Source organism: Rhineura floridana, chromosome 1, assembly GCF_030035675.1.
Source record: "Rhineura floridana isolate rRhiFlo1 chromosome 1, rRhiFlo1.hap2, whole genome shotgun sequence".
NCBI classification, from domain to species: domain Eukaryota; kingdom Metazoa; phylum Chordata; class Lepidosauria; order Squamata; family Rhineuridae; genus Rhineura; species Rhineura floridana.
In genome coordinates this window covers 302,826,392-302,853,750 of record NC_084480.1, presented here as the reverse complement: position 1 = coordinate 302,853,750, position 27,359 = coordinate 302,826,392, and the positions used below count along the sequence as shown (strand labels likewise).

The 27,359-nt window shown below is 43.3% G+C and overlaps 1 protein-coding gene across 1 annotated transcript in view; it reads right to left on the bottom strand.

The window, feature by feature from the left end:
• Positions 1-26,913, bottom strand: part of FER1L6 (fer-1 like family member 6) — a 132,163-nt gene extending 105,250 nt beyond the window's left edge. Inside the window, exons 1-8 of the mRNA XM_061606195.1 lie at positions 26,481-26,913; positions 11,284-11,366; positions 9,534-9,663; positions 5,942-5,996; positions 5,710-5,841; positions 4,438-4,500; positions 3,437-3,515; positions 1,704-1,860 (exon numbers count right to left, since the gene is read on the bottom strand). Of these exons, the coding sequence (XP_061462179.1) occupies positions 1,704-1,860; positions 3,437-3,515; positions 4,438-4,500; positions 5,710-5,841; positions 5,942-5,996; positions 9,534-9,663; positions 11,284-11,366; positions 26,481-26,521 (740 nt within the window). The 5' untranslated portion in view covers positions 26,522-26,913. The remainder of the gene's footprint in view (positions 1-1,703; positions 1,861-3,436; positions 3,516-4,437; positions 4,501-5,709; positions 5,842-5,941; positions 5,997-9,533; positions 9,664-11,283; positions 11,367-26,480) is intronic.
• Between the last annotated feature and the right edge of the window lie 446 nt (positions 26,914-27,359).

The following is a 27,359-nucleotide window of genomic DNA, read 5'->3' as shown; positions in this document are numbered from 1 at the left end:
ATAATGCATCCCACTGGCAACAACAAATAGGCAGCCTTAACAGAGAAGGTCCCAGGTTCAGTTTCTCAGCAGCTGGATCTGGGAGAGACTCCTGCCTGAAATCCTGGACAGCAGCTGGCTGGCTGTGTGGAGAATTAATGATCTAGATGGACCAATAGGTCTGACTCAGAAATAAGGGAGCTTCCTTAGGTTTTTTAGGGGGAAGGGCCATAGTTCGGTGACAGAACATCTGTCTTGCATGCCCAAGGTTCTAGGTTCAATTCCTAGTGTAGACAGTACTGAGCTAGATGTGCCAATGCTCTAAGGCAGCTCCCCATGTTCCTAAGTTTGAGGGGTTTTGGATGTGCCATATACAGTGAACTGTACTTACAAGATCTGAACAGGGCGGTTCACGACAGATGCTCTTGGAGGTCACTGATTCATAGGGTCGCCATAAGTCGTAATCGACTTGAAGGCACATAACAACAACAATATACAGTGAAACTTGCTGGTTTGATTAACTGTTTGTATACTCTACAGTATAAAAACCTCCCTCCACAAAGAACAATAGCCTATCAGGGAAGGCTAGAACCCTTCTCCCTGACATGCTAGCTTTCTACATATAGAGAGTTTCATACATAGGGGACGATTCAAATATCTGACTGCCAGCTTGTTTGGTAATTTACAGCAACAGATACATATCCACCTTTTACTGTCATGGCTTCCCCTTACAGAATCCTGGTAATTGTAGGCCACATTCACACTGTACATTTATTCCACTATTATTCCACTTTAAACAGTCATGGTTTCCCCCAAAGAATCCTGGGAAGTGTAGTTTGCCAAGGGTGCTGAGAGTTGCTAGGAGACAGACCCCTATTCTCCTCACACAGCTACAATTCCCCAAGCAGTTTAACAGTCAGTCCTTTTTCCCAGAGAACTCTGGGAATTGCCGGCCTGTAAGGGGACTATGGCTTTCCTAACAACTCTCAGTATCTCTCACAAACTACACTTACCAGAATTCTTTGGGGGAAACCATGACTGTTTAAAATGGAATAATAGTGGAATAAATGTACAGTGTGAATGATAGTCTGCCCGTGTTAATAATTGTCTGTTAGAGATAGGGATCTATCACCCCTCCTCAACCTACAGTTCCTAGGGTTCCCTGGGGAAAGGGAATGGCTGTAAACTAGGGAAGACTGGTCACTAGGGCAAGGTGGGCCACAGTCCTACCACTTTTGTTTCTGCAGCCTAAAATCCAAAGCTAGAGTGCAGCAGTCTTGTGTCTAGGCATAAGCAGAACTGAAAAACCACAGGTATATCTAGGCATTTGATGCTGACTCCTAGAACAGTAAAATTTCTAGGTTTCCCACTTTTCGATTCAACGGCTGCAACTTAAATGTCTGGTGCTTGTGTCTGGGAATTGCTTGTGTGGCCACTGGATCTTTGCTAGGGAAGAGAGTGGGGAGTAAACCAGAATAAGACATCTCCACCTCCAGCGATGCCCCTGGTCACCACTGCTGTAACCAGTTCAGGTTTGTGATATAGGTAAGTCCACTGCAGCAAGATGGAACAATTGCCTCTTTTGTCAAAGGATCAAAAAAGATACCAGCCCAGCTACAGCAGTGAAAAAGCCAATCTGCAAGCATTTGCATTGCAACTGTCAACTATATATATCAGGGTCAGAATGTCAGCAAGACAGAAAAGTAATTAAGTTGTGACTGTACTTCTCTATCTGTTCTTCTGCATCACTTGCTTTCTGAAGGGCTTGTACTGTGTCTCCTTTCCCTGCAACGCTGATATCACACTTCAGATATCCTTTGGCTCCTGTCCTAATGTCAGCAGGGTCTGTGAGAAGAGCCCACTTGTCACAAAACTGATGACCTGGGGAAAAAAAAATAAGTATGTGCGAAGGGTACACACAGGAGGGCTTTTGAAATCTCTGCCTCTTGGGGCGAGGGGGGAAACATGTGCATTAGCAGCCAGCGGATCACCAGCAATAACTATTCTATCTGCTATGCAAATAAAATTGGGGACACTCTAGAAAGTAAATTTATTTCTTTAAAATGCTTTTAGCCTGTCTTTCAGGATTTTTTTAAAAAAAACCTCTCAAGGTGGCTTATTTACAGTACATAAAATGAGCAAATGAAGAATACATCCATATCAAGACCCAGCAGGTAAGGGCGAAGCAGAAGGTATTGGAAAGGGCAACAACACAGTGCTAGAGTGTTTGGCTTTCATTCAGAAGGCCTCAGGTTCAATCCCCAGCCTCTCCAGGTAGCGTTGGGAGAGACTCCTGTCTGAAACCCTGGAGAGCTGCTGCCAGTCAGTGTAGACAATACTGAACTTGATGGCCCAATGGCCCAACTTAGTACAAGGCAGCTGCTCATCTTCCTATGTTCCATTCAGATCCACTAATTTAAATGTCACAATAATTTCCATAGTGTTTTATATCTTTATCTTACACTGGAGAGAGATGTTACGATAAAACAGCTGCTACTTTTGTGGCACTCCCTTCACCTCCATAATGCCTATTTCCCCATCCATCTCTCTTGCCACCTAATTAATACAATTTCCCACCCACTCCTTGTTAACAGCAGAAATGATGTGAAGGAGCAATGGAGAAAACCGCAAGAGTTTATGGATGAATTGCACTAGACATTACAGAGGAGGACAAGGGAAACTAGACACATGGCTGCCATTTTCTACGGTAGCCACATATACCTTGCAGTGTGTGGTTCTAGCAGTAGTGGGTTTAGCGATAGTTGGTTTCTGTGAGTGGCTGACTTTCCTGAAGGGAATTGCATTGATAAGATAAGGACTGGACTGTGGCTTCAACCATGCTTTGAAGCTGTGATACCCTCTATGGTAGAGATAGACATACCAACACAAAGAGGAGAGCAGTAGCAGCCGGCGGAGAAGGACACAACCACACACCTGACTCCCAGCAGCAGAGTCGCTGCCACTTACCAGGAGGTTACCAGGTTGGAGGTGGCAGGGATATTAGCATTGTGCAGGTGCCCCAGCAGGAGCATTGCATTGGCACTGCCAGTGCACATGAACAGCACCAATGACCCTGCGGCCTCACCCTTCCTCCTCTCCCTGGTAAGCAGCAGCAACTCCGCTACCAGGAGGTCAGCTGCGCAGCAGTGCCCCTCCCCACTAGCCACTACTGGAACAGACACCTATTCGCCTGACTCTCTCACCAGGTGTGTGTCTATGAATAATCAAAGAACCAAAAAAACCTGAATTATTTGGAATTTCTCACTCTTGAGAGGATGTGTTCCAGGCCCCCAGTAAAGTCCTTACAAAGCCTGTTCACGATGGACAATCTGCAACCTGTTTTTTTTAAATGGCAAGCCATGTTCTCAGAAATCCTGTGAAACAGACTTGAGATGCAACTGGGAACAAGACCACTGTTTAACAAAAAGAAGGATCAGAATGAAAATGTATACCTCACCTGGCTCATTGTAAACTGTCCCCAAATCTACTTTAAAGGAGCCGATCAATAGGCTCCCTATCAGCTTGTTATGCATAACCTGTTGGAGGAAGATGCATAAGGGATTATATGGCTTGATGTCTAAAGTATTTATCTAACAGAGATCAAGCACTATTCATATAGATAATGGAAGGAGCTAAGCATTTTCAATATTATGACAATGAAAGTCTCACATCTTAAAAATAATTCCCTGCTCTGACTCTATGTCACAGTCCAGCCCAAGGAAGAGATGGATGAATTCAGCCTGCTCACCACCATACACCTCTTCCCACAATGGCTAGTAGATTTTGTTTATTCACTAATTTGATTTAAAACTCAGACAGAGCAAGACAAAGATTTCTGCCTGGTATGATGCCATTTGTTTCCACAGAGCACATATTTGTCTCAGTCATTCTGTTTTGTTCTGTGGACATATTTTATTCTCAAAGCAATGCAACAAGGTAACTAACAAGATTTTTTAAATTATTATTACCACAGTGAGTGTTAGCATCAATGCAGTAAGTTAGTGCATCCTTTAAGCACTCCACTGCCTTGCAGCAATCAAGAAGCAAATCCTTAACCAGAACAAATCCCTCTGTCTCACCAAAGGAGACAAGGTTTTTACATTAGCTGAGATTCTGTCACACTTCCTTAAGGCTGAATTCCAATATTTTACAGCCCAGCCTTGTGCTGTAATAAGGGAGCAATATAAAATGCAAGAACCAAATAACAGAACATAATTTGGTAATATAATGGATAACTGTTAACTACCTCTAAGGTGAAAAGGCAACGTTAAAAATGCATGAGCAAATTATTAGTATAGAACAGTCGAATCAATTTTGCATTTGTACAAGTGCATGTCGCCTCTCTTCTACATAATTGAGAAATCTCCTGGTTTCATCTCTTCCTTGGTCATTGTTCTCAGTCCTTCCTAGTTCAGAAAGACAATTTCATTTCTTGCACACCAGGATGTATATACTCACAGAGACTTTGATAATTTTGTCAAACAGATGTACTTGGGGCCCAATGAAGTCAAAGAGAAAATACTGGGGGAAGGAAAAAAAACAGAATATCAAAATCAGTGTATATTTTTACTATTACATGCATCTTTTTACCGTGGCTTTTGACACCACAGATGTATATTTTTAGGACTCGCCCTATTTTGTAATTTTAGGTTGTTTTTAATGCTGTATTTTCAAATTGTTGTGACTCGCCTTGGGACCTTTGGGTGAAGGGCAGGTAAGAAATGTTAATAATAATAGTGTTGTTGCCATCGTTATCATAATCGGCAACAAACAGCAGCTATGGAGCTTAATGGAAGGGAATCTTACAAGTACCTGTAAGTTTTCCACAGCAGGACAAATAGCAGCTTCAGGGGGAGAGCAGTATAATTAGGATAACAGTATGTAGGAAGGGATTAATCCTTTCTTCTCCAGTACTTTGGTTCTGATTTTGTTTGGGGAAAGGAAGTCTTCAGCTGCTATTAAATACACACATACTATATCTCCTAATCATGGATCTCCTGTATCGGCACCATACATTTAAAGCACTATAATTTACCACTTAAACAGTCATGACTTCTCCCAAAAACTCTGGAAACTCTAGTTTGTACAGTGTGGTGAGAGTTGTTAGGAGACCCTTATTCCCCCCACAGAGCAGCATTTCTTAGACTTCCCTGGAAGTGGATTGATTGTTAATCCACTCTGGGGACTGTAGCTTTGTGGGGGAAAGTGGTATAACAATGCTTTAAATGAATGGTGCGAGACTGGACAATTTCATAGCAATAGTGCTTCATACAACACTGTGTGCCTGTATACGCCACAGACTCAAACTAGTTTAATAATTATGCTTTCTCTCCAGGGAACTGTGGGAGCATTAAGGATCTCTAACATAATTCTCAGCATCCTCAGGATTCTTTATGGAAGATCAGAAGTTATACAGTAATAAAACTAAGATCATTTTGTAGTGTAGATATGCTGTGGTGTGGAGGGAAACTGACACGATGAGCCATGAACAGGGGGCAGAGCTGGCTTTGACCATGTTTATTTATTGAGGAACGCACCCACACAAAAATGAGTTTTCAAATTCTGCTGGCACATTAAAGGTTTGCAACAACAGAATATAGCAGAGGAAGCCAATGTATTCCCCAAATGTTGTTGAACTACAACTCCCATCAGGCCCATCTAGGACAGCCAATGGTCATGGATGGTGGGAGGCTTGTAGGAGAGTACAATATAATAGAGAAAAGCATATACTTCATTGTAAAATGGTGAATTGGTTCCTTCTTTGACAGTTGTCTGCTTCTTTTCATCCCCAATTTCAATAATCACCACAGGATCTATGTTCTCACCGGCAAGCTGACGGGCTTCAATTATTGTTATGGCAATCTGTAAGGGCGAAATGCAACATATGCATGTAGCTTCCTATCAGATCTGAGGGAGTTTTCAGTCATCTCTTATAGGCACAGAACATTTTTTTATTATTTACCTGATAATTCAGGGATTTCACCTCGCCTTCATGGACCTTCGACTCCACCTTCGCTCTGTTTCCATTTCAGAACACAAGGACACGTGTCAGCCTCTAAAAAGGGGTGCTTTTTCATCTTTAACAACTACAAAGCAATTCAGCTTAGCACCTTTTCCTGCTATCTACATGTGATCACTTACAGTTGGAGGCAGGAATAGAGGAGAATTTCATTTAGTCTGCATTTTTAAGTGAACCAAACTAATTTGCATCTCACAGACTGATATATTACAGACTGGAACATAATTAGCATTTAGATTTCACACTTATATGAACTTTGCAATTTAGTTCTTGATTCAAAGGTTTTACCAAAATGGATTCTAAAATTCCTATTTTAGAATAAAAACATTTTAAAATACGTATTTTGTGATAAAATACATTTGAAATACAAAATTTCATACAGATGTGGGGAAAGGATGGAATGGACTTATGAACAGATGTGAAATTGACACAGACCAGACATAGACATTCATCCAACCCTAGCTGAAGACTATTCAGGGGCGAATATAGTCCAAGGTTAAGGGCCCATAGCTCAGTGGTAGAACACTATTGCCAAAATGCTCTCCAGTAAGTGGGCCTGGAACATTACTCTTCTGTGTCCTTAGGGAGGTGCTTCAAGGCACACTAGAACATTCAGGGCTAGATGTGCTCATGTTATGTGCAAAGCAGTATGGGGAATTGGGAAGGAATGATCTGTCAATTTCAATTCTCTGTTTCTCATTTTTCTAATCTCAGATTCGGTTCTCCACATTTCTGCAGCAATTTGCTTTTAAAAAAAAAAGTCCTAATGAAAATTTTCCAGCATTTTAGTGTGAATTTTTCCTAATACATACATTATGACTAATGTACACATTTTCGCAAGCAATTTCTCTTAATATAATGCATTTTTGGGCTCCTGCTAAGAGGAACGGTGAGATATAAATCAAATAAATAAAAAATGAATACATTTTTGTATTTTATTTTCACCAATATATTTATTTTGTGTACACTTTCTTCTAATATATGCATTTTTGTAAACATTGCTTGGTTGGAGAACTGCATTGCAAAATTTGGATAAGTGCAAATTTTGAAGGATGGCTGTGTTTTGGTTTTTATATTGTTGCAGAGAGTGTGAACTTGATAAATTCAGCTTTGATATGAACTTAATCAAATTTCTCCTTCATCTCAAATCGGGAAGGCCCATTAGTATAGCATCTCCTTTGCATGCAGAAGGTCCCAGGTTCATTCCCTAACGTCTCCAGGTAGAACTAGGAATGTCACCTACCTGAAACCCTGGGGAGATGCTGCCAGTCAGTATAGATAATAGTGAGTTAGATGGACCAATGCTCTGACTCGGTATAAAGCAGATTCCTATGTGCCTTCAACTTTGTACATTATAAGATTTTGCAGAGTGGTCACAGCTCCATAGAGCACTGTTCTTCAATCTTGGGTCCCCAGATGTTATTGAAATACAAGTTCCATCATTCCCAGACAGCATGATCAATTGTCAGGGATGATGGGAATTGTAGTCCATCACCATCTGGGGACCCAAGGTTGAAGAACACCGCCATAGATGAATGTGTGTTTTGTATGCAGGTGCTACATTCATCCCTTTGGAGAACTCCAGTTGGAGTAGACACATTTGATGTGGCCCAATGGTCTGGTTTTAGTATAAGGCCATTTAATACAGCCTTTCCCAACCTGGTGCCCTCCAGATGTTTTAGACTACTCAGCCCCAGTCAGCACAGCCAATATCCATATGAGGAGTTGGACTAGGATGGAAAAGTCTGCACTCAAATCCCAGTTGGGTTACTCTAAGCAAATAACAACCGATTGGCCTCATTTTCTCACCTGTACAATGGGGATAATAGCAACCTATTAACAGGATTTTTATGAGGATAAAGATTGTAATGCACTTGCAGCAAGCACTGCAGAACAGAGTGAATCACTATTGTTTCAGGGCAAGAATATAGGAAAAGTCCTATTAATTAAAAAAGATCTCTTGTTTCACGACAAGGCAGAGTTGTTTCAGTAATACAGCTCACATTTGAATCATACCTCATCTAGCTATAAAATCTCAGGCTCAAGACCATCTGCTTAGTCAAGTTTGACTGTGAAGGCCTAGGCAGATCATTGGAGGCCCCTCCAAACTAATGTTAAAAGTAACGACGTATTGGCAGAAAAACAGAAATGTCACATTTCATAAGTGACCTTCAGACCCAGCTACTGTGTGAAGAAGATATGGCAGGCCTTTCTCAGTTGCACAGACCAATGACAAAGCCTGACTGATTAGCAAGAAGCCTGGATAGAATCAGGGATTGTCACCTGACCTGGTCTGGCCTATCATTCTTAAGAGGCTTCCTGGTTAGTCTGGCTGATCTCCCTACAGTCCCTTCCTTGAGCCAAAGCTGTATGGTTGGTGGTGAGCAGGATGAATCCTAACCAGGCATCCCTCATGTCACCAGTTCAAAACTTGCTTCAAACTAAAATTCTGACAGCACAGATGCTTTTTTTTTTTCTATACAGGGATTATTTCCAAATATGAAATGTTCACCTGTAACGTAGGGACGGGGGAGAAATTAAAAGACAAGCCTACCTCATTCACACATGCTAAAACACTACACAAACTGAAACACAGCCATCCATTGGCATTCACACTTCTCTGACTTTTGCAGTATAATACTCCAGCCAGGTAATGTGTACAAAAATGCATACACTTGGATAAATTATGCACAGAAATGCATTTGCAAAATAGGAGAAATATGCACTAAAATGCTGATGAATTTTCATGAGGACTTTAAAACAAAACTGTTATGGAAACGTGGAGAACTGCATTACTACTACTGGTGGTGGTGGTAGAATTTTAAACTGTTGTAACTTGCCCTGGAACCTATTGGTGAAGGTTGGGAATAAAGATAACAACAGCAACTTAAGATTGTAAAAATGAGAAACGGAGGGAAATCAAAGTGATCAGATTCGTCCATCCCTACTATAAAGTGACACTTGGAGTTGTGTCAGCCCAAAGAGAGAAGAAATGCCAGGAATGTACAGGGGCCTGTTTGTATGCTAACCAGATAGGTTTCTTTCTTCACTTTATACCGCTGTCTGTCTCAAACATATGAGAAACATCACTGTATATTTACTTGGTAGCTTCAGCTATAAAGCAGACCTCAAAGACCGATCCAATTTCTGCTGAAGTCAGGAGCTGCTTTTCTACTGACAATAGCAACGGCTTCATCCAAGACCACTGATCTCTTTGTTCCTAGCAGTGCCTGTGGCAAGCCCTGGCAATTACAGCCCATTCTCCGTGCCATGTTTGTGGGCAGAGCCTACTTGTAGTTCTCCTACCATCGCCCCCTTCTACCATACGCTTCCATTCTGGTGACAGTTTTGTCTCACGGTGACAATATTTTGCTGACAAGGACATTCCGTTGGTGTGCAGATAAGCACAATGGTCAAGAGATAAGCTCTTCAATTACATCGGTTTTCTGTCATTAGCCATGACAACAATAGCAGTGCCTTCCGCAAGGGAAGAAGAGAGACTAGGCAGCCATTTTGTGATCTTGCAGCACAATACCTCTTCTGCAAAGGCCCCGAGGCACCAAAGTTACTGGTGGAGGCAGAGTCGTCATACATATTTTCACCTTCTTCCCAGTCTTGACCAGCTGGGAACTCCTGGTGTAGGCTGTCAGTGTCGTCATGCTCACCTGAGAAAGAAAGAGTCACACATGTAAATATAGACTCAAGAGGTTTACTTACTTGCTTGCCAATAGGGATGCACCAAGCCTACTATGAACCCTACTTATTACTCTTTGGACCCACATTCATCACCTGTACATCCATCTGCACTATACATTTATTTATTACAAGCAGCAGTGCAGCGGCAAATTTGGAAGTGCAGGGTCCCTTCATGCTAGTCACAGCCGTTCTCTCTCCCCGTTTTTGCTGCTGGGTTGAGAATGAAGTCCTTGTTAATGCTTCCTCCAACTACAGATGTCCCTAGGAACCAATCAGCATGAAAAGGGAGTGTGTTAGCTACTAAGAAGAGTTTCCTCAGTGGCTGACCCAGCTCCTTTCACTCTAATTGGCTCCAATCAGCAGGAAAGGACAAGGAAGCATGTTAGAAGACACTTCTCAGTGGCTAACACACTCCCCTTTCATGTGGATTGGCTTGTAAGATGCTGGAGACATAGGGACCCTGCTCCCAAAAAGGTAAGGGGTCTAAGACCCTCTGAGATCCCTAACAACTACACCCCTGGTTACAAATAAATAAATAAGGGAAGAAGGGCAGGATACAAATTTAATAAATAAATAAATATTTTATTATAGACATGCAGTATACATTTAAAGCAGTATCATACCACTTTAAACAGTCATGGCTTGCCCCAAAGAATCCTGGGAGATGTAGTTTGTTAAGAGTGCTGAGAATTAGGAGACCCCTGTTCCCCTCACAGAGCTACAGTTCCCATACTTCTCTGGGAAGAGGGACTGACGTGTTAACCCACTCTGGGAATTGTAGTTCTGTGAGGGAAATGGGGGTCTCCTAAGAACTTTCATCACTCTTAACAAGCTACAGTTCTCAGGATTCTTTGGGGGAAACAATGACTGTTTAAAGTGGTATGATACTGCTTTAAATGTATAGTGCAGATGGGGCCCCAGGCTCTGTATACTGGGACCCTCATACAAAACAGCCAAGAAATACGGAATGTTTTATTAACTTCAAATCCATATTCCATACAGACACGAGTAGCCCATGGGATGGAGCGGAGCCAGCATCCTGAAACCGGTGTTGCTGCAGCTTACCTGAATGGGTCTAGGATGGGACAGGGTGGTGGCAAGTTCAGGGCTCCATACGTGCACCAGTGGAGCCAATCAGGAGCTACTACTGGTGCACTTGCACAGCCCTGACCTTGTCCCATTATCCCCCATCTAGCAGATGTGGGGAATCTGAGGCTGAGTGAGAGCATCTTGCCTGGGGCCACCTAGTGAGTTCACGGTAGAGGTGAAATTCGAACTGGAGCCTTCAGTGATGTGCAACTCAGTCTCCTAGCTACTACACTATACCAGCTCTTGTGGTGTCTCAGCCCCCATGTGGCCTACAGGGATCAGGCACACTGACTCGGTGCTCCTCCAGATACTTGAAAAGCTCTCTGGTAGGAAGGAGTCGGGGTTCATGTTTCACCAAGACAAACCTAACATGTTATCTCTCACTTTATCACTTGTTTCCAAGGTTCAGCTGAAACAATTGCCCTGTGACATGAAAGATGACATCATCTCACACTCCTTCTCATTGAAACCAGCCGTAATATTGACCTAGTAGGTCTTACCCACTGCTCCTTTGTTTGCAATCGTTAACCCCTTCTCTCCTTTCTTCTTCTTCTTCAGCTTTATTCCTGCAAACAACCCTTTTCTGCAAAAGTAAAAATAAACAAACAATGAGCAGTCAGAGAAACCAGTGGAACCTGCAACAAAATATTGCAGTGTGGAGTGGTTCTCTTCAATGTTCCACCAAGCCTCTTTCAAGGTATGTCACTCCATTCCACTCCTCCTATTTTCCATTGTCCCCCCACTACAACCACCAGTCAGCATTCTGTGCCCACTGAGCAAGCTCAGCCCTCACTGAACTATTTTGGGAGGGAGGTTCCTCCTCTTAAGAGTTTTTCCCCTAGTCTTACTGTATTTCTGCAAACCTTAGAGTTCACCCAGACTGCTGATACCTCTTGCTTGTCTGTGGAGAGCCCTGTTTTGGCTACATAACATTCACACTTGGAGAATGTTTGCTATTAGCAGAGATGATGTTACTACTAACAAACTTGGCTTACTTTACATACAGAACAGAATTTGTTTTTCAAAGATTTTGCACCTGAGCAAGGCAGTTTGTGTGTCCTGATAGTTCAGAGAAAGCACAGAATCCCATACAGGACAAAGGATCCAGCTTGCCAAGACTCTCAGCCAGAGCTTGGAAAAGTTACTTTTTTGAACTATAACTCCCATCAGCCCCAGCCAGCTTGGCCACTGGATTGGGCTGATGGGAGTTGTAGTTCAAAAAAAGTAACTTTTCCAAGCTCTGCTCTCAGCTATCTTTCCTCTTTTTTAAAAAAAAAAAAATGTTTCTAGTCTTTATATGGTTAACAGTATGTGGGGAATGCCTGATAAATGCTGAGGCCAGAGGTGGAACCTCAGTGCCCTATATCACTCCTTGTCTCTCCTCAGGAACAGTCAAGGCAGAATAAATTATACAAACTAAGAGTTATTAGGGAAATTTGTTTAACTTATATGTGCTGAATGGGTTGCAGAAACCTGCTTTTCTTGGTTCATAGGATTGTAGTCAACTAAGTCCTACTCATGAGAGCCAGTGTGGTGTAGTGGTTAAGGTTGCTAGGTAGGATGCTGAAAGCCAGGACCTCCAAGGTGGCTTTCTCTGAAATGCTACCGGTTCCACGCGCAGGCCCAGCCAGACAGGCCCAGCTTCGCAGTCTCAATGCGTGGATGAGACGATGGTGTCGGGTGGAAGGGTTCGGATTTGTTAGGCACTGGGGAACATTTTGGGACAAGCCGGGCCTGTACAAAAGGGACGGGCTCCACTTGAACCAGAATGGAACCAGACTGCTGGCACTTAAAATTAAAAAGGTAGCAGAGCAGCTTTTAAACTGACTGAGGGGGGAAACCTGACAGGAGCTGAGAAAGGTCCGGTTCGGAATAAACCTCCCCCCTGGGATAAAAACCAAAGAAATGATGAAATTTTAAAAGGGGTAGGCCTAGAAGTAGGCATTGTGAGAGCAGGGGCACAGGATATAAATTCAGAAGAGCAAAATTACCACAGGCCTAACCACAAGTGCCAAAGACACTTGAAGAGAGACACTGCTTACAAGTGCCTGTACGCTAATGCTAGGAGCCTCCGAACCAAGATGGGAGAACTGGAGTGCTTGGTCTTAGAGAAGAGCATTGATATAGTGAGCATAACTGAGACCTGGTGGAATGGAGAAAACCAGTGGGATACGGTTATCCCTGGATATAAACTATATCGGAAGGACAGGGAAGGACGTATTGGTGGCGGAGTCGCTCTATACGTGAAAGAAGGCATTGAATCCAGCAAGCTCGAAACCCCAAAAGAGGCAGACTCCTCCACAGAATCGTTGTGGGTGGTGATACCGTGCCCCAGGAGGGACTTAATACTGGGAACGATCTATCGTCCCCCTGATCAAAATGCTCAGGGAGACCTTGAGATGAGATATGAAATTGAGGAAGCATCCAAACTAGGAAAGGTGGTAGTAATGGGTGACTTCAACTACCCAGACATAGACTGGCTGCATATGTGTTCCAGTCATGACAAAGAAGCAACGTTTCTAGATATTCTAAATGACTATTCCCTAGATCAGTTGGTCATGGAACCGACCAGAGGGACGGCAACCCTGGACTTAATCCTCAGTGGGGACCGGGACCTGGTGCGAGATGTAAGTGTTGTTGAACCGATTGGGAGCAGTGACCACAGTGCTATTAAATTAAACATACATGTAACTGGCCAATTGCCACGAAAATCCAACACGGTCACATTTGACTTCAAAAGAGGAAACTTCACAAAAATGAGGGGATTGGTAAAAAGAAAGCTGAAAAACAAAGTCCAGAGGGTCACATCACTCGAAAATGCTTGGAAGTTGTTTAAAAACACTATATTAGAAGCTCAACTGGAGTGCATACCGCAGATCAGAAAAGGTACCGCCAGGGCCAAGAAGATGCCAGCATGGTTAACGAGCAAAGTCAAGGAAGCTCTTAGAGGCAAAAAGTCTTCCTTCAGAAAATGGAAGTCTTGTCCAAATGAAGAAAATAAAAAAGAACACAAACTCTGGCAAAAGAAATGCAAGAAGACAATAAGGGATGCTAAAAAAGAATTTGAGGAGCACATTGCTAAGAACATAAAAACCAACAACAAAAAATTCTATAAATACATTCAAAGCAGGAGACCATCTAGGGAGACAATTGGACCCTTGGATGACAAGGGAGTCAAAGGTGTACTAAAGAACGATAAGGAGATTGCAGAGAAGCTAAATGAATTCTTTGCATCTGTCTTCACAGTGGAAGATATAGGGCAGATCCCTGAACCTGAACTAACATTTGCAGGAAGGGATTCTGAGGAACTAAGACAAATAGTGGTAACGAGAGAGGAAGTTCTAAGCTTAATGGAGAATATAAAAACTGACAAATCACCGGGCCCGGATGGCATCCACCCGAGAGTTCTCAAAGAACTCAAAGGTGAAATTGCTGATCTGCTAACTAAAATATGTAACTTGTCCCTCGGGTCCTCCTCCGTGCCTGAGGACTGGAAAGTGGCAAATGTAACGCCAATCTTCAAAAAGGGATCCAGAGGGGATCCCGGAAATTACAGGCCAGTTAGCTTAACTTCTGTCCCTGGAAAACTGGTAGAAAGTATTATTAAAGCTAGATTAACTAAGCACATAGAAGAACAAGCCTTGCTGAAGCAGAGCCAGCATGGCTTCTGCAAGGGAAAGTCCTGTCTCAGTAACCTATTAGAATTCTTTGAGAGTGTCAACAAGCATATAGATAGAGGTGATCCAGTGGACATAGTGTACTTAGACTTTCAAAAAGCGTTTGACAAGGTACCTCACCAAAGGCTTCTGAGGAAGCTTAGCAGTCATGGAATAAGAGGAGAGGTCCTCTTGTGGATAAGGAATTGGTTAAGAAGCAGAAAGCAGAGAGTAGGAATAAACGGACAGTTCTCCCAATGGAGGGCTGTAGAAAGTGGAGTCCCTCAAGGATCGGTATTGGGACCTGTACTTTTCAACTTGTTCATTAATGACCTAGAATTAGGAGTGAGCAGTGAAGTGGCCAAGTTTGCTGACGACACTAAATTGTTCAGGGTTGTTAAAACAAAAAGGGATTGCGAAGAGCTCCAAAAAGATCTCTCCAAACTGAGTGAATGGGCGGAAAAATGGCAAATGCAATTCAATATAAACAAGTGTAAAATTATGCATATTGGAGCAAAAAATCTGAATTTCACATATACGCTCATGGGGTCTGAACTGGCGGTGACCGACCAGGAGAGAGACCTCGGGGTTGTGGTGGACAGCACGATGAAAATGTCGACCCAGTGTGCGGCAGCTGTGAAAAAGGCAAATTCCATGCTAGCAATAATTAGGAAAGGTATTGAAAATAAAACAGCCGATATCATAATGCCATTGTATAAATCTATGGTGCGGCCGCATTTGGAATACTGTGTACAGTTCTGGTCGCCTCATCTCAGAAAGGATATTATAGAGTTGGAAATGGTTCAGAAGAGGGCAACCAGAATGATCAAGGGGATGGAGCGACTCCCTTACGAGGAAAGGTTGCAGCATTTGGGGCTTTTTAGTTTAGAGAAAAGGCGGGTCAGAGGAGACATGATAGAAGTGTATAAAATTATGCATGGCATTGAGAAAGTGGATAGAGAAAAGTTCTTCTCCCTCTCTCATAATACTAGAACTCGTGGACATTCAAAGAAGCTGAATGTTGGAAGATTCAGGACAGACAAAAGGAAGTACTTCTTTACTCAGCGCATAGTTAAACTATGGAATTTGCTCCCACAAGATGCAGTAATGGCCACCAGCTTGGACGGCTTTAAAAGAAGATTAGACAAATTCATGGAGGACAGGGCTATCAATGGCTACTAGCCATGATGGCTGTGCTCTGCCACCCTAGTCAGTGGCAGCATGCTTCTGAAAACCAGTTGCCGGAAGCCTCAGGAGGGGAGAGTGTTCTTGCACTCGGGTCCTGCTTGCGGGCTTCCCCCAGGCACCTGGTAGGCCACTGTGAGAACAGGATGCTGGACTAGATGGGCCACTGGCCTGATCCAGCAGGCTCTTCTTATGTTCTTATGTTCTTATGTTCTTAGGTGTTGGGCTACGACCTATCCCCACACAGCCATGAAGCTCACTGGGTGACATTGGGCCAGTCACTGCCTCTCAGCCTCAGAGGGAGGCAATGGTAAAACCCCCTCTGAATACCGCTTACCATGGAAACCCTATTCATAGGGTCGCCATAAGGCGAAATTGACTTGAAGGCAGTCCATTTCCATTTTCCAAATCCTACTCAGAGTAGACCCACTGAAATGAATGAACCTATGTTAGTTATATTTAGTAACTTCAGTGGGTCTACTCTGAGTAGGACAAGAATTGAATATATCTTTTCATTCTATTTGTATGCTGCTTTTCCACACAAATGCACCCAAAGTGGCTCACAACACACACACACAAATACATATCAATACAGCATGACAAAAACAATCCAACAACTATTCAAACACAATATAACAATCCAAACAAAGAATTCATTCTGATAACATAAGAACATAAGAAGAGCCTGCTGGATCAGGCCAGTGGCCCATCTAGTCCAGCATCCTGTTCTCACAGTGGCCAACCAGGTGCCTGGGGGAATTATGTTATATTTATAACATAATTATGTTATATTTATAACATAAATGTTATAACATTTAAAATACACTATCAGAACATATGAGCCAGAAGAATTAGACATTAAAAACGTATCAGGTACAGTGAAATATCAACAAAAATATAAGCACCAGCCAGTTCTGAAACAGGCTCTTAGTATGGTGAAAGAGGAGTCCAGGCTTCCTAACTAAAGGATAACAAGCTAGTAATTTTTGCAGCTCTTGTTTTTAACTGTTTGAAACTAAACCCACTTCTCTTAATGTTAGAACTTGGGGACTTCCAAGGAAGCTGAATGTTGGAAGAAGATTCAGGCATACTGTGTTTCCGTACCAGAGGTAGTGACCAATAACCACCAACCTAGACGGCTTTGAAAGAGGATTAGACACATTCATAGAGGATAAGGCTATCGCCACAATGGCTGTGTTCAGCCTCCAGTGTCAGTGGCAATATGCCTTGAACACCAGATGCTGGAAATTCCAAATGGGGAGAGTGAGGTTACACTCAGGTCCTGCTTGCAGCCTTCCCGTTAGCATCTGGAGAACAGCATGCTGGACTAGATGGGCCTTTGGCCTGATCCATTAGGGATTGTTCTTATCTCTGTTTTAGCATGTCGAACATTTGGCTGCTTGATGCAGGAAATCCAGAGCTAGGGATGGGGGAGAAATTTGATTCAGTTCACGTTCAAAGCTGAACTTATCAAATTTGCACTTTCCAAAACAACATGAGAACAAACACACAGCCATCCTTCAAAATTCACATTTATCTGAATTTTGCGATGCAGTTTTCCTACTGAGCAATGTTTGCAAAAATGCATATATTAGGGGAAGTGCATAAAAATGAATATATTAGTGAAGATAACATACAAAAATGCATTGCATCAGGAGAAATGGCTTGCAAAAATGTGTACATTGGTCAAAACTACATACAAAAAGGTGTTTAGTAGGAGAAATTCTCACTAAATGAGGATTTAAAAAAATGCAAATTGCTGCAGAAATGTAGAGGACAGAATTTAAGGCTGGAAAAATGAGAAACCGAGAGAACAAAAATTGACAGATCCTTCTATCCCTAGAGAGCCAGTGTGGCATAGTGGTTGGAGTGCTGGACTACGACCTGGGAGATCAGGGTTCGAATCCCCACACAGCCACGAAGCTCACTGGCAAAAAACAAAACAAAAACCTGTTTTGGTGTGCCTGGGAGATGAATCAAGCTTAATAAAAACTGAACTGCATTTGATCTTTCCCTCTTTCCAAAGTTCCCTTCCATAATGAAAACTCTCAGCACGATATGTGTTATTCAAAATTAACATACTAGGTTAGTTGTACTTTACCATTACAATAATTACACAATTCAGGTTGCTCTTTAACAATGAGTCATTACAGAGCTGCTGTGAAAAGCATCCCCTTTTGGCAATTTTTAATGGGGGTGCTCATAAGGGAACAAAACTGTTCACACATTGTGCAGCAGCAGCAACCTAACAAGAATGACGAAGGCACAATAAGCGAGGAAGTTCTGGCACTGTGTTCTCCTAACCATAAGCATCCACTCAGGTGGCAGCCAAACTCCCATGCTCACCTGCTAAAGCCCATTCAGAGTGAGGGCAGTATGATGCAGGTAACATTCCCACAGTCTGAATTGGCTTAATGTCAATAACTACATGGTCAGTGATTGGCTGGCATCACTCTAGGAAAAGGAAGGCTAAAAATTCATGTTAGAGCATCAGCATCATTTGGCACAGACTATAGGCCATATAATTATAGCTCATCATATCATATAATAGCAAACTCATTGTCTGAGTGCCAGTCCTTATGTAGCCAAAACTACACCTGTGGGCCCTATACCTGTGAGGAGTCAGGCACCTTGATCCATGAGTCGCATGGAGGATAGGCCCAAACATGACTACCATTTACCACCACAGTCAACAGGAGTACAGGAAGTTTGACTTCACTGAGGCTTTAACCCCTGCTACAGTCTCTGACTCCTTTTCCCCAAGCAATACGGGTCTACGTTCCCACACACAGGGTCACCACAAGTCTTTCTGAAGGCCTTCTGCCTGAATTTTATCGGAGTCCTCCCCGAGGCAGCTGCTGTGGAAGCCCAGAGATCCACCTTTCCAATGTCCTTGATGGGTTGGGGCTGGGGTCTCTTTCACTTCCGAGACCTGTGGCTCCCCAATAGCCTCTTTCTCAGGGTTATGGGGTTTGGGGAGGGATATGTCCAGGGGTCCTCTCACTGGCCTCTTCGCAGGATACTCTTGGGTCACCCTCAGTGGACCAGTCACACAGTATCCTTGCCCCAGGGGTTTGGGTGGTCAGGGAAGCCTCTTCTGCAAGCCCCCTGTACCTCCCAGTTAGCAGATGAAAAAGCCACAGGAGCAAGAACAGCTGCTCCTTGGATCTCTGTTCCATAAGTCCCCCCCCCCAATGGAATTAATACTCAACAGCTCCAGGAGACCTTCATCAGTCCCAGGCAGTAGCAGCTTCTCCCTGCCCCCCACCCCATCTCTTGGCTTGGCTGAGTGAGATGCTTCCCTGGCCCCTGCAGAAGGGGATTGGGGCCTTCTTAAAGGGGCCACAGTGCTCAGAGCCCTGTGGCCCAAGATGACCCCCTGCAGACTTTCACAACACCATCCACGCTTTCCTGCTCTCTTTCAGCATGGAATGTATTTTGATACATCACCCAGAATGCTTTGTATCTGTCACCGTTGCTTCTCCAACTGTCCCCCCTTAAAGACTTCTGTGCTCTTAATTGGCTCCACTCATTCTCCCTATGCTTGGACTCCCTCCCCCCAGACACCTATAGAGAGCCCCCTATTTCTGTTAGGTCAAGTCCTTCCTCAAAATCCATCTTTCTGAAAACACAGAAACTTCTGAAATTTCTGAATCAGCCTTCATGCTACAAATGTGATTTTGAAAAATAGCCCAAGTGTGACTGGTTCACTCAGTGGCTCATGGAAGTTTTAGTTTTATCGGGTATGCTGAACATGTGCAGAGTTAGCTTCCAAACCCCCACAGCACTGATACAATTCTGAAAGAAAACAAATGCCACCTGAGCATGTGCAGAGTGTCTTTTCTTTGTGAACAGAACACTCTTTTTTATGTTCAGTCTCTGGATATGGCAGGCAAGGGGATCTTCTATCCTACATGTACGACAATGATGTTGATAATAATGCATTTATTATTGCATGTTGCCACAGACAGACTAGAACCAATGGTTGGAGATTGCAAGGACGCAGATTTCTGCTAAACATGAGAGGGAACTTCCTAATGCAAAGTGCTGTTCGGCTGTGAAACAGACCACTTTGGTCACCTTCCCAGCAAGGGGTGTAATCGTCTAGGGTCTCAGGGAGACTTAGGCTGCATTAAAAAGTATAGTTTCCAAATCACGTGAAGGATTAGTTCCACTCTATTCAGCACTGGTTAGGCCTCATCTTGAGTACTGCGTCCAGTTCTGGTCTCTGCACTTCAAGAATGATTCAGACAAACTGGAACAGGTTCAGAAGAGGGCAACAAGGATGATCATAAGACTGGAAGCTCTATGAGGAGAGATTGAAAGAACTGGGCATGTTTACCCTGAAGAAGAGAAGACTGAGGGGAGATATGATAGCACTCTTCAAGTACATGAAAAGTTGCCACACAGAGGAGGGCCGGGATCTCTTCTCAATCGTCCCAGAATGGAGGACACAGAATAATGGGCTCAAGTTGCAGGAAGCCAGATTTTGACTGAACATCAGGAAAAACTTCCTAACTGTTAGAGCCATACGACAATGGAACCAATTACCTAGAGAGGTAGTGGGCTCTCAGACATTGGAGGCAGCTGGACAGCCATTTGTTGGGAATGCTTTGATTTGGATTTCTACATTGCGCAGGGAGTTGGATTTGATGGCCTTATAGGCCCCTTCCAACTCTACTGTTCTATGATTCTATGAGTCTTAGATCTTACTTTTTTCAGAGCAGGGTACCAACAGCGTCCCAATGTCTCCAGCATCCTATCAGACAATCAGCACCAAAGGGGAGTGTGTTAGTCACTCAGAAGACTCTGAGTCTTCTAACATAATTCCTTGCCCATTCCTGCTGGCTGGAGCCAATCACAGTGAAAAGAGGTGAGTCAGCCACTGAGGAGACTCTTCTCAGCAGCTAACACTCTCCCCTTTCATCCTTATTGGCTCCTGGGGATATCTGTTGTTGTGGAAGAAAGTTTAAAAAGGATCTTGTTCTTAATCCAACAGCAAAAAGAGGGTGGGGGTGGCTGTGACTAACATGAAGTGACCTTGCACTTCTGAATTTGGCACTACACTATTGTTCCCGGCCAGTGCACTAGCGTTCTTATTCCTGCATTGAACAGGGGGTTGCACGCAATGGCCTTAAAGGCCTCTTCCAACTTTACTGTTCTATGATTCTATGGAAGGTCATGGTCTCTCTTTCACTGGAAGGAGGAGAAAGGGCCATCTGTCAGGGATGCTATAGCTGCAGATTCCTGCATGGAGTGGAGGTTGGACTAGATGACCTCCAGGTACACTCCCAACTGTATACTTCTATGATTCTCTTCTGGCATCCAGAAAACTCTGTCCGAGCCTGAAAAATCATAGCGAAACAGAAGTGGGGGTTTCAACATATGCAGCCTCCTAGTTTGGAGGCCACTGAATCCCAGCTGCTGGGGAACAACAATGGGAGAAGTCTGTTGCCTTCATGCCCTGCTTGTGGTTTCCCAGAGGCATCTGATTCGCCATAGTGGGAAACAAGATGCTAGACTAGATGGACCTTTTATGTGATCCAGCAGGGTTTTTACATTTTGACTGTTGCTCCAAACTAAGCAATTCCTGCATAAAGTTTCTCTCATTCCTGCTGTGGGATGCATAGTTCACTGCATGAGCTCAAGGAATCTGTCTTCTAGTTGGTGCACTGCTCAGACACTTTTTTTAAAACATATGACCACACGACAGCTTAACAGGTTGCATAATGTGTATCATTAAATTAATAGTATCTAATCCTCTATAATGACAGCTGGTATAGCACAGCAGGGAGGACAGTCTGACTGGGAGTCCAGAGTCTGTGCATTCAAATCCCTGCTTGTGTCTCTTGGGCATCAAGGGCCAGCTAAAGATCACCCCCACAGTGAGTGGCTCAGGGGTTACATGCCCTGCCACTTGTGCAGCCATGAGCAAGCTGCATAGTCCCAAGTAGCCCAGTTGCCCCCCAGCTGGCAGTTGCAGACAAGGAAGGCGCTGGCTTGTGCAGCTGTGGCAAGCTGAGCAGGCCCTAGCCAGCTGGGGAGGACTATCCTCAGAGGGAGGCAATGGTAAACCCCCTCTGAATACCGCTTACCATGAAAACCCTATTTATAGGGTTGCCATAAGTCAGGACCTACTTGAAGGCAGTCCAGAGGCTCACAGAGGACTTGGGGGCTCACACTCTCTTCAGGAGTACGATCTGATTGGCTTGGCGTTGGGCTTGGAATGAACTGAGCTATTCTCCGATTTGTTTGTTTGGCAACCCATTTTTTTCCAAACCTGCACAGCAGAGACTGCAGTGTGCAAAGAGAGAAGGTACAGATCTAAGAGACTGATTCCCAGGATGGTGAGTGACCCATAGCATCTTAAATATTTTCATGTTCAAGTGATTGAAAGCGCATTTGTGGAACAAGACGGCATGCTTATACAGAGCAACTTGAAGAAATGCCTCACAACCACCATCCTCCCCTTTGACAGGCCTTGCAACAGCCTTTGACTGAGCGGTGATGTGCAGGGTTGCTAGAATATGATGAGACACACACACCACTAATGAAGTAAAATATGAAGGAAATGAAGCAGGATGATTGGTGCTCCAGCAGGAAAGAGTGAACCTCTTTCCGTGCTGGGCCTGTGCCAAGAAACAGCCAATTCATAGGACCATTCTGCATGGGGATAGCTACGGTGGGACTTAAGACTCAGGCATAGCGCAGGCCACCGCAATCTCTAGGTTCAGGGACAGGAAACTTGTGGTCCTCCAGATGTTGGTGGGACTACTGCTCCCATCATCCCTGACCACTGGCCATGCTGCCTGGAGGCATTGCAATCCAACAACATCGGGAGGGCCACACGTTCCTGACCCCTAGTCTAGCCTTTTTACAGTGGAGATCGAAAGGTAAATGTGCAGGCAGAATTTTACCCACATGCTTGTTAAGAATTAAGCCTGCTTCAAATGCTTGGCCCTGATTAGACTATGTCTATATTGACCACATTGACTCATGAAGCCATTTGCCTCCTAGAGGATCCACTGGCACAAGTATCTGACATGAGTCTTGTCTGCCACTGCAACCCCAGGGTGAGAAGGGCTGTGCTTCTGGATAGGATGACCAGAGGTGGAATTATCAAACTAACTTGTTCCATCAGCGGAAGGTTTCCACTTGTACGGTGGAACTCCTCTACATCTCTTTGCTCCTCTCCTCACCCTGCACATGCACCCTGCACCCTCCCCATATCTGCTCCAGAGGGTTGGGGGAACCCCCAGAACCAATGTAGGGCACACAAGGGGAGAAGAGAGGGGGGGGAACATTCTGTTGTGCAAGCAGAATCCTTGCACTGATGGAACAAGTTAGTTGGATACCACCCCAGGTGTCCTACTTTACAGAGGGCAGTCCTCTGTTTGAAGGAGCCCTCTATTTGAAGAGCTCTCCGTTCTAAGCCTGGTTTACAGATAAATAATCTTAAAAAGAGAGCATGAGGAGGGGCCTGAAATTGCCCATCAACAGTTAGCACCTCTACAGAAGACTGAGCAGGCATGCAGGTCACAATACTTCCCATTATGGTGAGAGGTATTGTATTGCTTTTAAAACCAGAGTTTTCTGTGTTTGTATCTATACATATAAATTAGCATGTGCAAGTTTTATGCAAATCTGTATCCTCCCCCACTTTTGGTTATGCATTTCCTCTTTTGAGGCAATACTGCTCAACCAACTATCTGAGGGCTGATTTGCGCATAATTTTTTATTACATGATGATTACAACATGCATTGAGGATTTGCACATGTGAATGGGCCATCCCAGATCAAACACCCACACTTAGAACTGTCACCGCATGTCATCACAGTCACATCACCTCAAGCACAAGGCTTTTCTGTGACAATAGTTCACAGATTCAGCTACTAGTAATCAAAAACAGAGAATTCAAGTGCAGTCAATACATGCATGAACCAGCCCTAGGTTATTTGTCACAAGTGCAAATTAATCAAGCAACTCAATCAACATAAAAATGGAAGTGTGCCTTCAGCTTATGCTCATGATAAATGCTCCAAAAAAAAGCCATTTGCTTGGTGCACAGGGCAGTCCAAGCTGGGGGTAGAAGAAGAAAAATATGGTGTGATCTTTCACACAACCACAGTAGAAATCACAGAACACAGATTTAACCAGAATCTGGTCCAAATGGGTTGGAAGCAGTGTAAACCAAAATCACACATCACATAATGGGGATACTCAATAAGAGGGATCTGCCCATACTTAGTTTTTAAAGCAACTTTCTACTGCTGTCTATATACAAAGATCCCAACCAGTCTAGATAAGGCTGATGCCTCTGGATGAAATCAACTCTTGCTCCTGATGGAGAGTCAAACTATATCAACTAGTATGAAGACAAAAATTTGGTTTGCTACCAGATGAATACCCAACACGAAGCTGCAGCCAGTTATAACTCTCACTTACATTCAGATGTTACATTTTTGTGTGTACGCTAGAAATAGCTTAGGTGCTCACCTTATTGCTCAAAGTGGCTCCAATGAATATATAGAATGACACAAATCATCAGAATGTATGCACACCTAATTCCAGGGCTATGTATATTTTGCAGTTCTGCAGAAATACAGAATTAAAGCTCCCTGAGAATCTAAGCTTCAATTGTTTTTTAAAAAGCAAGCATCTAGACCTAATGGTTGCAATGAAAATAAGTGGAAAATGCCTAGTGAACTCAGAAATTGGGGGGGGGGTGAATACGATTTCTAGTGGTTTGGGGGAGCTGGCCCCCAAATTTGTCAAAATGCAAACACAATTTGGGTTGGTCTTTCACAGTCCAATCCACTTCCTGTGTAGCTTGGAAGAATTTGGTAACATGTGCCTCTGAGCATATGGTGAGTGGTGGCAACACCTGCAATCAGCCCAAATAATAGAAAGAAGACATGTGCTGTGCTGATCTTGTTTTAGCAGGGAGGAAGCAACATTATTAAGACAGTTGATATAGTTCAGATGGTCACTTTGAATATGTCTGATTTCCTTTGCAATTTTAGTGAAGTTTCCTATAGGAAATCATTTTCTTTTGTTTCTATTTCTGTGAATATGTGTAGAGCAACACTTCGCAAAATTTACACAAAAAAAACTCCAAAAATAATCTGCAGAATAGTCTCCAGTGGACCTCAGGAATGTCTCAATTTGCACAAGATAAAACAGTGGGAGGTGAAATATATTCTAGCAAAATTCTAGGTGTGCTCTATGTTTTTAATTGACCGTGCCCACCTTGCCTTAATTGAAGTGGTTTAAACATAGCAGGCTGAAAACATGCATCCTCTTTTTTCCAACAGCTAGAGTCATTGCTGAAGTAGCAACATATTGTAATCAATCTGATTTTACATCAAACTGCAGTTTCAGATTCAACTGTTATTGCACGCAAAATAGAAATAGAACATAACCCCCAATTTGAAATATAAAAGGCTGTCTTCACCATCATATGACATTGACCAGTAAAAAGGCTTTGAAATTAATAAAAATAAATTTGACAGATTTCTAGGATGAAAAATGAGAGAAATAAATTTTTCTTGATTAGATTCTCTGTAGAAACATTAGTAACACAGGAAAGAAGCAAAGTTAGAAGAACACCAACAAACATACAAAAACATAATTCTCCATCTTGGGAGATGGCAGGTGTTGCCACCACTCACCATATACTCAGAGGCACCTGTTACCAAATTTTTCCAAGCTACACAGGAAGTAGATTGGACTGTGAAAGAACAACCCAATTTGTGTTGCATTTTGACAAATTTGTAGGGCAGTCCAATATCTCAGAGAGGAGGTCAGGTCTCCTGCTCCCCTGGTGCATTCACTATAGCTGCCCTATTTCCCTGCTTTTTAAAGTTTGATAGAAATATCTGTGGGCTATAGGTACGTTCTTAAACCACAAGGTTTTTTGCCTATTAGTGAATATAAGTAACAAAAAGATAAAGTCACAGGAAACGAAGTGACAATAAAATGAGTGATTAGGAACACAGGAAGCTGCCTTATACTGAGTTAGCCCATTGGTCCTTCCAGCTCAGTATTGTCTACACTGACTAGCTGCAGCTCTCCAGGGTGTCAGGCAAGAGTCTCTCCCTACCTGGATCTGCTAGAAACTGAACCTGAGACCTTCTGCCACTGAGCTGTGTCCTTTCCCTTATTGTTTGAACTTTACATATAAACATGTGCAAGTATAAGCATATAGAAAACCAAATTACAAATTTATCCAAGCTGTAACAACTATATAAAAAATAACGTTCTACAAATAATACAGATATTTGATGAGCTCTCCAGGTTTGTATCTTGTTTCATGCTTCTTCAGAAACAAATTGGAGAATTACTCATGGATGGCAACCATTAATCCCCTACTTGCCTCAAAGTTTTCTTTTAAAAATGTCCTTCCTTTCAGGAAAATGTTATTTTCATTAACTATTATTCATTCACCTAGTCATTTGACTCCAGCCTAAAGAGTTGTTACTTCAAGCAAAAGAGTTTTCAAATCATAGGGAAGGGGTGAATATATTGATATGCATGACCTGCTAGTGGTGATTCAGAACATACTCCCCCCTCTATGTTAAACATGGTCCTATCCAACAGGGACAACTCAAGCATACAGATTAGATTGTAAATCAGAGCTGTTGGCACTGATAGCCTACGAATCTCTGGATTGAGAAAAAAGGTTTGTGAACCCATAAAACAGTAAATGCAGTCAGGATGCAGCATAAGCTTATGCATACATACTGGAAAATAAGTCCTACTGCATTTGATGGAGCTTGCTCCAAAATAAGCAAACAAATTTAACTAGCTGGCACAATATTTTTTAAAATAATCCCGAAGTATCTTTTAACTTTACCTGTCAGATTGTGGAGTGCTACCTGAGGGTTCCATCTCCATGACAAATGCTTCCCTTCCAGCACTCGTCTTTTACATTCTGCACATATTCCCCACCTTGCAGTTGTATCTGAGATTTATTTATTTTTAAATGGGGTTAGTCAGATCTGCAAACACAGGCCTAGGATGGAGAACCTGCTGCTTGAGCAAACATTAGACTCCTTGGCTCAGCTGGAAGTTTTGGCTTTTCCAATGTTATTTCAGTGAAGAATTTCCCCATCACCACCTCCTTACGTTGTGAAGCTTCACAGAATTCAGAGGTTCCTTCCACACAAGAGTCCTTGAAGACCACAGAGATTCATTGCTTTTCTGCAATCAAGTGGCAGCAGAAACAAAAGCGTACAACACGCAGGGCACAATCCAACTTGTATTTACGCCGGGCTGAGCCAGCAGGGTCTAGGGTTGCCAGGTTCAATCCCTGAGACTGATCCTGTATCTTTAGGAGAAAAGAAAGTCAGCCAAGTGCAGGTGTTCTTGCAACAGTGTAATAGGAAAAACCACAAGGTGAAATTCTCCCCCCCCCCCCGCACAACTTTTAAAGATACAAAAGACCTCTTGGAGGCTGGGCCTGGCAGGGGGGGGGGGAGGGAGAATTCCACCTTGTGGTTTTTCCTATTACAGGGTTGCAAGAACACCTGCACTTGGCTGACTTTCTTTTCTCCTAAAGATACAGGATCAGTCTCAGGGATTGAACCTGGCAACCCTAGCAGGGTCCCAGCTCTACTGGGTTTCACTGGAAGAAGCCCCTCACCCCAGTTCAGCTATGGCTCAGCCATGGTGCAGCTGGGACCCTGCCAGCTCAGCCAGGGGTCCACCAGGGAAGCCCAGCCCGATGGAAGTG